Source organism: Camellia sinensis, chromosome 15, assembly GCF_055761805.1.
Source record: "Camellia sinensis isolate YWXY chromosome 15, ASM5576180v1, whole genome shotgun sequence".
NCBI classification, from domain to species: domain Eukaryota; kingdom Viridiplantae; phylum Streptophyta; class Magnoliopsida; order Ericales; family Theaceae; genus Camellia; species Camellia sinensis.
This window is the reverse complement of record NC_138975.1, coordinates 131,293,461-131,305,324: the sequence shown is the minus strand read 5'-3', so window position 1 is coordinate 131,305,324 and position 11,864 is coordinate 131,293,461. Positions and strand designations below refer to the sequence as shown.

At 30.0% G+C, this 11,864-nt stretch overlaps 1 protein-coding gene across 1 annotated transcript; it reads left to right on the top strand.

Annotated features, from left to right (window-relative positions):
* The first annotated feature begins 307 nt into the window (after positions 1-307).
* On the top strand, positions 308-9,222 carry LOC114309212 (uncharacterized). Its single transcript, XM_082909093.1, has 7 exons — positions 308-443; positions 543-705; positions 1,640-1,733; positions 2,958-3,157; positions 3,407-3,519; positions 5,067-5,208; positions 8,869-9,222. Exons 1-5 carry the CDS (start codon positions 384-386, stop codon positions 3,505-3,507), a joined length of 618 nt encoding a protein of 205 aa, XP_082765219.1. The 5' UTR covers positions 308-383; the 3' UTR covers positions 3,508-3,519; positions 5,067-5,208; positions 8,869-9,222.
* The last annotated feature ends 2,642 nt before the right edge of the window (positions 9,223-11,864 follow it).

The following is an 11,864-nucleotide window of genomic DNA, read 5'->3' as shown; positions in this document are numbered from 1 at the left end:
ATGACAATGGGATCATACACATTATAATTGAAAAAAAAATTAATTAAAAACATTAATTGAAAAAAAAATTTGTTAATTAAATTTTTGTTTAAAAACCAACGTATACTTATTTTTTGAGTTTATATTTTTTTTCTCAAATTTATAAATTGAGATAATTATTTATAAACTAAAAAAATTATCAAATAAATTTTTATGATAATTTTTAAAATTTTTGTAAATATAAATAGAAAATGAGGACATAGAAAATGAGGCCTTACAAATTTTTTGGGTGTTTTAACCGTTGGAGGTGAAAGTTTGAAAGAGCGCGGCAAATTTGAAGAGAGAGAGAGAGAGAGTTGAGTGCAGTGAGAGAGAAGGCAGAGAGAGAGAGAGAGAGAGAGAGAATGGAGGATTCGGGAGCGATTCTCTGTCAGATCTCTTCTCTCAAGGATATGCTTGATCAGGTTCACCATATCCCTATCACAATACCTACATTTTGGGAATCTCAGATAAAAAATCTAGGGTTTCTACTAAAATTTTGCTTGAATTCCATTTCTTTTCAGGTGAATGAAGAAATCGACGCGGGAATTCAGATCACCAGAGAGATAGAGTCGGAAATCGTGAAGTGTTCCGAAGTCGAGAGCGCTTTGGCAGTGAGAGAATCGGAGCTGATGAAGATGGCCTATATGTTGGACTTTGAGATCAGTGGATTGATTGCAGTGACTGGTAAACCAAGTGTTTAAATGTTCTTCTTTTATACCATATGCTATAGAGTTCAAAAATTGTAATATATTTGACGGAGCCTATTTGGAAGATCAAGGGTTTGAACAATTAGGTTGATTTGATGATTTAGGCTCCTGTTTGGTAGGAGAGAAAAAGCAAAGGAAAATGAAAATGAAAATGAAAATGAAATTCATGTATAATTATTTTTAGTAGTAGGATGGTAGAATCCGATTAAGGATTGTAAAATTCTGTCCCCAAAAAAAAAAAAAAAAATTATAATAGATTTTAGGGTAAAACGCACTTAAAATATATAAGGGTAAATTAGACTCACCTCCCCTATGTTTAGAGAAAATATAGTTAATTTCATACTTTTGGCATAATTACATTAGCGTCCCTTGAGATTTTAGTTCATATAACAATTAGGTCATTTTTCATAATAATTTGTTAGTTGTATGAAAGAAAAAATAATATTATCATCTATTTTGAACTAAAATATATATATTTATTTTTGTTTATTTTAGCATCTATCTACCATTTGCATTAGTCGTTTTAATCATACTAAAAGGAAAGTTAGTATAATTATGTCAAAAGTGTAGGGCTAACCGTATTTCATTCAAACCTTTGGGGAGGTGAGTGTAATTTACCCAAAATATAATAAGCCCCACACGTTTGGAAAAATTATATCGACATCCTTTTTATTAAGGCTAAAGCAATCGGAGCTGATAGATAGTGTATAGACACATTGATAATCAATGCTAAATTTTATATTTAGTGTAAAAGAGATGAAAAATGAGACAAAATTTTATATGAATTGAAATTTTAAGGGAGCACAGTGAATTTCCTTGTGAATTATGGAAAACTTATGAGTTTCCCTCTCATAGTGCAGCATTATCATTTTCTTCATCCCCTAATTCTCTCTTGTCTTGTTTGTTCATAGCCGATTCAAGAACCTCAGTAAAACTCTTGGAGGAGGAGTTATGTTGTCTAAGGATGAAGCATGATGAGATCCTTCAAAGAATTAACAACATGCGGTACTGGTCAAAATCTATGTGAATGTGCATAAAAAAATAAATATAATACTACAGGTTATCTGAATCTCTTACTTTGCGCAGTTTGGCCAGTCTCAACATTGTTTGCACAGTTTGCACAATTGAAACAGATATATGGAGAGAGAGAGAGAGAGAGAGAGAGAGAGGTGTTTAGAGTGAGGAATTTATATGTACAATGGCTGTTTATGAATCCTTTGCTTAAAAGTTTCTAAACCTCTTTCTCAACTTACAAGTGTCTTTCATGAGCTAAATGGTTTACTGGTCATCATAATCAGCCATTACTGTACAAACTCCCTAATTTAGTACTCCATATCTTATCTACTATCAGGCAGTGATCAACTAAAGCTTATAGATCTAGAGATGCAGTTTCTCCAGCATTTGTGATGAAGTTGTCTCACAAATCATGTTAGTAAACTTGGATTATCCATAATCAAGTTCAAACAGTTATATTTGGATAACATAAAAGAGTAGTTTGTATATTCCCCTGTTTTTCAACTCTCTTGTTGAGATTTCTGGTCTGTTCTTACGTTGTCCGATTTAATCGATTTACATTTCAATGCAGGATTAAATTGTTCTATTGCAAAAGAGGTTGGCACTTTCACTTTCATAGTGTTCCACGCATAATTAGTACACTCATTGTTCTAGATAACAAATGTTGTCTGCATATTCTTTATGTTCTTTCACAAATAAGATTTGTTGCCTTTAATAATTTTGGATGCTACCAGCATGCTTGGTTTGGTTTTGTGAAGTCTTGTGTTAAGAAGTGTAAAAAAGCTAATTCTTTGATTCACTGTACTATTACTGTCTGTAGAGCTATAATTGTCGTTTGGAACATTCCCCCTACTGCTAGCAATTTTTTATAATGCTGTAGATTAGGAGAGAAACATGGGCGTAATGTGCTTGCCACAGATAAGCTGGTGTATATATTTCTGAAACCCATCCACATGTTGAGCAAATTAGTAATTCTTTCATGTCAAGTTTTATGGGTATTTCTCTCTATTTGACATTTGATGAGGTTTTGTGAAATTATTTAACAGCTATTGGAACGTCTAATACTATTCCATTACCTGGAATTTTGCAATCCTTTTTCCAAATAAAAATCTCTCAAAGGTGTGATAGTTCCCATAAAACTGATACCAGCACTATAGTTTTAGAATTTACTTTATCTGATTTCCTCGTATAACTGACTGAATTGTTTTGGCACAGGGAAGGGTTCACTACATCATGCCTAGATTTCCAGAGGAATATTGAAAAGGGACAAAATGACGTGCTGGGAGATTTATTATCAGAAAAACAGCTTCTTGAAAATGAATTTCATCTTTTGAATAAGAAAAACAATGCTTTGCAGAACTCAATGTCGGCATTTGTGGAGGAGATTCTTGAAGATCTTCATGGTTCCAATTATGGTAATGTTGATTTTCTCTTAATAGATCTTGGATGGTCTAATGGGCTTTCTTGTGCCACGATTGGTATTCCTCTTTTGTACCCAAAAGTCTTGTAACTGTTGTTATGTTACCTAATCCTAAAAATTTAGAACTTGAATGAAAATTTGTTATCTTGTTCAAAGCACTTGTTTTGATAAGGGGTACTAAAACCATCATTCATGTGTACCAAGATATTAGATGTAATCTTATGCAAATTGTTGTTGAATGCAGGTTTGCATTATGAGTTAGAGAACGGGAAGATTGAGAATGAGAAATTGCTCAAGGATATCAATGAGTTGAAGACCACACTGCTTTCATGTCTTTCAATTTGACAATGAACAATGGTATAACTTTATTATGCTTTCTGTCATTAATATTTTATCCTTAAGAACAATTTTTAAGTTGTAGTCAGTTTGTTCATGTTGTACCAAAACATGGAATTCTTACGTGATCTCATCTTTTATGGCTTGCTATTGGAATTATCTTTTCCATTTTTGACATGCAACAGAATTTTTTTGTCATATCCAAATGTAAATGCATAAATCTGAGAGTCAAACCAAATATTTTGAATGTTACTTTCACATTACAAGTAATAAAAAGAACACAAAAGTTTATCACGAGGGGGAGATTTTAAGGACACTATCCATAGAATCAAAATATGTAGAATTAATATCAAAATGTATTTTTATAGTATTGTTTGGTCATCCTACAAACTTTGGAAGGAAAAATGCCTCTAGAATGAGGATTGTTCAGACTGTAGGTATTAGGTTCTGCATTACACATGAAGATAAGCTAGTGTGACCACTGACTTCCTGTACTGTTGTTTCTGTTGAGATTTTGAAAGTGTACTTGGAAAGAGATTCTAATCTTGCTTTTATGATTGAGGATGTTAACTGATGTATTCGGACCACAGTCATATATACATTTTTTTTCCAAAATTGTCGAATTTGTTTTGGTAGAAAAGAATTTGATGTGAGCAACTTAATTGTATCATTGGTGTCATTAGGAAACATTTAGTTTATGGAACTATCCTTGTCCTAATGAACATATAATGGGAATTACAAATTATTTTCATTATAATACTAAAAACCAATAATATTAGGCAAGGAGAATGCAATAACTAGAGTCCTTGCATTATGAATGAGAGAATAATAGTGGTTCTAGTTTTTTTTTACAAGTAAATTATATCGTAAGCCTTTGAACTTCGAACCCTTTTTAATTAAGCTCCTAAATTAAATTTTCTTTCAAACAAACCCTCCAACTTTTTAATTTGGTCCAATAACTCTTGATGAACTTACATGATGTCCACTTTCGATAGTCAAGTATATATCTTCAAGGATCAACCTAAAGGATAAAGTGATAAAATCAATCCTAAAATCTTTCCTAATATTGAAAAAAAAGATCAATATCAACCTCATAAATCTATATTGGTGAAAGAAATGATGTTGGCTGGTTTTATGTTTTATTTATTTATATGAGGAAAATGAATTTATGATTAATTTTACTAAGGCAAATGCTAACAAGTGCCCCTTGTGCATTGTTTAATGTTAGGAAGTATGTAAAAAATGTTTTCAAATTATGTAAAACTATTAAAACGTGTGTTGATTTCAGTAAAGTGCATTGAATTTAGTGAAAAGTGTCTTGTGTTCTTCAAATTTTTTGTCTTTTACTTTGTGCCTTAGGAGCACTTGCTAGAAAGACCCTTCTACTAATTTACCCGTTAGTCATGTCCATTTAAATTATATTGTATGTAACGAAAAAAGGTGAATTAAATGTGAACCAATTCAAAATTTTGAAAACATTAATCCAAAAAAAAAAAATGTAAATGTCAAGGATTTTGTCACAACTAACTATTTCTTGCTTGCTTTCAAATTTATGCTTGATTTGATAGGGCAACAACTAGAGGACCTATGCACAACTAGAGGTGATGAATTCAACAAATAAAAAGAGAATGTGGTCTTGACAAGCAAGCAATTGGACTAGGTTGTCTTCCATCTCACAGACAGTGGCCATGAATATCAGGTGGCTATCAGGTGCACTCTTTGACCTTTATTTGTACATGCAGATGGGAATTTTTTTTCTTCTTTTTTTATAATCATACATTGAAATTGCAAACTCAGCATGGCCCCCCTGATTATCCATATTTGGAATCAATCAGTGAGTCCCCACTGCAGATTCACACCACGTGTATTGATTTGATCAGCACATTTAGGACATGACTTTTGTTAGCATAGGCCAAGCATCATTCCTCTTCTCTTTTATACTGTTTTTCCATTTGTAGTGGAAAAATAAGCATCAATTCATGTGCACTGTTTTATTGCGTCACTAAGTTCATTCAACTCTCTTAAAATTTTAAAAAATATATAATAAATTTTATAAATTTAGTGTAATTACATTTGAATTTCGTAAGTTTTTTATTTACCAACACTAAACGCTCTTTTCATTGATAAATTGTTAGTCATATTTATGAAAATATAATGTTGTCCTATTTTTTACATTGAAATATATATATTTTGTCTTGTTTATCTTTGTGTCTTTACACTATCTGTATTAGTTTCGGTTTCTTTAACCTTATTAAAACTGGGGTTGGTATAATTATACGTGGGATTTGTATTTTCTCCAAACCTAATGGAAGGGAATAAATTTATGATTTTTTTATTAATTGATGTGTCATTCAATAATAAAACTTTAGAAATTAAAACCCAAACCACTTTCATGATATAATAAATGTCACATAAATAAAGTTGTACTTAGTGCAAAAAGTTCCGCTCACAAGTTAGTATTAAGAGCGGATAACGCTTATCACTTTAGATCACGGCTTTTTCTTCAAGGCAATCACCAAGTATTAATTTTTTCCATTAATATTTATGTTATCTCGGTTAATAAATCGAAGAACACAATCAATTACAAAACTAACTATAGAAAATAATGGTGACATATCTTCACATATATATTAGATGGTGGGGTTGCCAACAAAAAGACTTTTTTTATCCTTTTTTTTTATTTTATTTTTGATAACTGGGTGTCCAGACTATCTTGCGCGCAATTCAACTAATTACAAGGTAATGATCGAACAAAGCCCTAGTGGGTCTTTAGGGCAGTGACTTGAACTCGAGATTTTGGATATTATTTTATGTGATTGGTCCTATATCTCTAGAGTTATTGCTATCTCACCTTCTTAGGATTGAGTATCCCTCATTTATGAGATTAGTGTCACATTCGGAAATGCTATCCCATCGTCAGATTATGAAACGAAATATGGGATAAATGAGTTCCACAAATAACTAATGCAGTCTTCCCTTATCCGGCAACCAAACGTGTGTTCGATTAGACGGACTGGATAAGGGTGAATTAGAATCCCTCGGACTTGAATCTTAGGACTGTAAATCCCTCGGACTATTTGGTTAGATTGGATGTGTATTCCGTGTTTGTTTTCTCATGGGATTAAATGTCTGGAAATGACTATTTTTAGTGAATCCAATGTTTGGTTGGACAGACTAGATAGGATAAATGAGTAAAAGACTATTTTACCATTTTTCAATTGTTTACTAAGTAATAGCAATATTAAACATATCTTTAATATTTTAATTATTTTTAGCTAGATTAAATAAAAATTTATTTTATTTTATTTTTTACACAATTAAATAAATTTATTTTTCAAAAATTAAATAAATAAATATCAATAAAAATATATTTTATTTTTTAATTAAAATTTTAAATAAATTTATTTTAAAAAATAATAATAATTAAATAATGAAATTAAATAAAACATCTATTAAAATTTAAATAATGAAATTAAATAAAATATAAACAAAATTTTAAAATAAAATATCAATAAATATCTATAAAAAATATTTTAAAAAATTAAATAAATAAAACATCAATAAAAATTTAAATAAAATTATTTTATTTTTAAATTGAGACATTTAAATCTTATTAAATTTTACTAAATATAATACATAATTAAATAGTAGAGGGTCAAAATAGTCATTTCATCATCTAATCCCATGAAAATTGTCCCACATCCCCCGGATAGTATAATCCCATATATGGGGGATAAGGAGTCCAACTGGACTCCATGTCCGATAAACTAAAAATAAATAAACGCCGGATAAAAACCTTCTTCCGAATTACAATCCGAATAGTAAATAATCCCCTCTAATCCCTCAATCAAATGCACCAGAGTATGCAATAATGAAACCAGTGTGACAGAAAATGATGAGCCCAAAGTGAGGTAAGAAAAATTGTGTACCCCCATGATGCCCCCACATCTGTCTCTTCACTTGATCACGCACCCTATTTTTTCTCCTATAAGAATGCCCATTCATTCCATTAAAATCCTTGCTACATTTAGAAGTACTCTTCCAAGGCGCAAAAAAAAATGTTCCACTCTTTTCCTTGCAAATAATCCAAGAAAATTTCATTCAAGGGAGAGAAAAAGGAGCACAAAGGCACATAGAAGGGGAGATGAAGATGACAAGTACTTCTATTGAAAGCTCTAAGAGAAGATTTCCATGTAAAGCCCTAGGAGAGAGCCTCAAAGAGCAAAGGGTTAGACTTTACATAATCAGAAGATGTATTGTTATGCTTCTTTGTTATCATGATTAGAATTGGGGGGCTTTGGGCTTATGACATGCACATGATAGTTAATTACTTGTTCTTCACCCTCTCTTCCTTCTTCATATTTTGTTACTTTTTTTTTCTTTTTTGTACTCTATTGTTAATAACTAATGTCTAACTATTCTTCTTTTCAAATTAACTTCCTAGGTTGGGCTTTTGATTTGTATAACTTTATATGCGGTTCTGCCTATATATGCTTGTTATTGGAATCCATTTGGTGCTGTTGTTCTAGACTTGGATATTAGAGGAAATTAAGGCTGCATTTGAATTTGGGGGTTTGAATGGATTTAGCATTAATAATCTGAGGAGTTCATTTCAATGTTAATGCTTTAGATATGGATTTCAACAATGGATTTGAATTTCCTCAAAAAAAATAAAAAATAAATAAATAAAAAACAAAAAAAGGATTGGATTTGAAAACTTTATATTGATATTTTTACCAAGTTATTAGAAATCATTCTATAAAAGATTAAATTTATATAAGAATGTTAATAAAATACATCTCATATCTCTATTCAATTCTCCACTTTAGAATTATCTATCTACCTTGGAAAGCTAATTTTCTTATAATTTTATAAAATTATACCTCAAATCTCTTCATTTGAAATCCATCCATCCAAAAGAAGCCCAAGTTTTACGAACTTTCAAAATGTAGGAGACCAAGGGTCAAGACCTTCCTTATTAGGTGCATGATGTCATAGTTCGAGTCTTATCGTTGCATAGTTCAACTTGCCTTTCGCTTATACAGTTATCCTCCTCCTACCGATTATTGAAAAAACTAGAAAGTAAAATGTAGTGGAGCTATTTTTCTTTTAAAAAATTACAATGCTAGGAATACAAAAAAAATGAACACAAGAAGAACGTATATGGACAAGGTTTGTTGGGATTGTTTCTCAAAAAATTTATCCACCTATTTATTTTTTTTGTCCGATTATGTGTTTGATTATTGTTTTTTTATAGGCTAATGGTTTAAAAAAAATATCAAAATACATTAATTTGTTTCTTATAGGATTTCCAAGAACAAATGAGAAAAAGCAATAAATTTTATTCCTTCATCTTATCTGTATTTGCAGAGAACATACATGAAGACTCATTAAAACCTGGCATATCTTGAGAGAGTGAGTATTTGAATTCAAAGCATTTTATGTGGAAAAGACCACTACCAATGAGTCTATAATGGAAAGAGATTGATAATACCCAATCCTCTCTTAGATTTTTTTTTGTTGATGGTGCATTTTGAAGATTGCCAGCAAATAATGCTTGTACTTTATGGTGTTTTTTTTTTTTTTTTTCTTTTTTTCGTATTATCTCTTAGGAACTGTTTGATTAATAAGATTAGTAGTGAGTAAATTAATAATTATTCAATTGAATTAGTAAGATAAATAATTCTCTTGTCCATGTTTGTTTTGTAATGAATATGAAAATATATAATTTCAATTAGATATTTATTTTATATGATTAGTTGAAGGTTATCCCAATTTTTTTAACAAAAGTGTGTGGCTCAAAACTAAATGCCACTGTAGATCTTAGAAATCATAATGTCATTTAAATGAAAATGGTTGTGATGTAGTGGCATCAAAGAATCAAATTGATTCAAGTTACAAATATCACATCATTGTTATTTGTTTCCACTAATATTGTTCATTGAGTTGCTATAAATCGTCTCTAAGGCTTCGTTTGGCAAAAGGCTATTTTAGTCAATTAGCCAAAAAGTTACTAAATTAGCCAAAAAGCCAACAATCCATACCAAAAAGTCAAAGATTCTCTTTTCTCTCTACTTTTTGCACATCTTTTCGTAATTAGCCAAAAAGTCATCCCAAACATACAAGTTTTTTTTACCTACCTTTTTAGCCAAATAACCAAAAAGTTACTAAATTAACCTATTCCCAAACGAGGCCTAAAATACGATGAAATCAGCCATGTGCACGTGTGTGGATCATACAAATATTGTTCTGATCAAATAATAATAATAAAAGATCAAGTTAAAACATGGGAGCCAGATGATCAAAACTGAAAGGCCAACATTTGTATGATCAAACTCAAGTAGTAGTCTTGTTAATTTGTTTCAAAGTGTTGTGAATTAAAAAATGAATGGTTCGAATATTGAGACGAGACTTGTGATAGGTTTTATGAGTTCAAACAAATAGACTGAAGATAAGTTGTGTCCCCTTTTATGATAAATGCACACTGAGCAATATGTGTTATATTTTTAAAAGTAAAATTATAAACTTGATTAATTTAATGATTTAACTTCAGCTAACTCAGTAATCATTTTTCGTTAAAAACCTTGAAAGTGATATTAATTAGACTAAATTTGACATAAAATCTAATTAATGATCAAAATTGAATCAATTGAAAACGTACATACCAAAATGATACAAGCGACAAAGTCTAAGGACTACCAAAGTGATTTCCATATATCTACATTTTAAAATGAGTACTTTTAGTGGTATTCTATAGTTTATCTCTTCTTATACGAAGTGTCTATTTCTCTATTAAAAAAAAATAGATAAAGGATGAGCATGAGACTTGAACATCAATTATTTTTATTTTATTTTTTTTAACGCATCAAACTTTTCGTTTATTAAAAAAAATTCTTAGTACTTAAATAACACACAATATATAATACGTATTTTTATTTTATTTAAATTACACATGTATCAACCGCTATATATATATATATATATGTGTGTGTGTGCTTGTTTTCTTTGTAATGATCAAAAGCGAAGATGAGCCCAATGGCTCTCTCTCTCTCTCTCTCTCTCTCTCTCTCTCATTTTCTTCTTAGTTTTGCTTTGCCATTCTCGTCCTCCTGCTTAGAGTGCTTCTTATTAGTTTTCTCCTCCTAACCTCTCGATGCATAATTTATAGCGGGCATAATTTAAATAAGTAAGAATAAAAAATAATAATAACAAAATTAATATTATAATATGTATTTAGTTTAAGTAGTATAAATTCTTCTATCATAAGGTCTCGTTTGGGGACTAGTCGGTTTAGCTAAAAAATCAAAAAATTATTAAAAAAGCCAACAACTTATACTAAAAAGTCAAAGATTCTGGGCTCGTTTGGTTTGATTTTCTGAAAAAAATTTGGGAAATTTTCTCTACAAATAAGTTTTCAAAAATAACCAAACCAAACAAATTTTCCCAAAAAAATTTCCCAAAACTTGTAAACCAAACAAGTTTTCCAAACAAATCTCTCTCTCACACACATCAAATCAATCACTTTTTCCAAAACTCTATCTCAAAATAATTTTCCAAAACATCTTTTAAAAAAAACCAAACCAAACATGTTTTCGTACTTTTTATCTCTAAAACACATCTCTCAAACACAAACCAAACATATTTTCTCTCTACTTTTTGCACATCTTTTCGTAAAAAGTTAAAATGCCATGCCAAACATACTAGTTTTTTTTAGCTCATATTTTAGCAAAATAGTCAAAAAGTTACTAAATTAGCCTGTTCTCATATAGTTATAAATTCAAGTTTTAGTCATCTCTTTACGTAATTTTTTTTAAAAAAAATAAAAAATGCTACCACGTGACATGAGGAGAGTAAAGGTTTTACTACACCAATAGAGATCTTCATTAATAATAGTACTATGGTCATGGGTTGAAATCTTGCCCATCTCGTTGTGTAACATTTTTAAAATAAAAAACAAAAAAACATTGCCACGTGGCATGAAGAGAGTAAGGTTTTACTACACTAATTGAGATTTTCACTTAATAATAATACTAGCAGGTATCACGCGATGCGTGCAATTAAAATAAGTAAAAATAATTTTTTTTTTACTATATATAAGTGGTAAGAGTTTTATTTATTAACTTAAGGTCCAAAGTTTGAGTCTTACTCTTATTTTAGCTATTTGATTTTTTATATTTTTTTTCAAATAAAAAAGTGAGGACATGTGACATAAGGAAAAGACATCAAGTGAGTTGTTCACTTTTATTAATAATATAGATAGGTATTATTTATACATATATCACCAACATATCACCATTTTATATATTATCACTGACGTGGATACTCGCAGTGGATTTTTTTGTGCAAATTCTATTAAAAAAATTGAT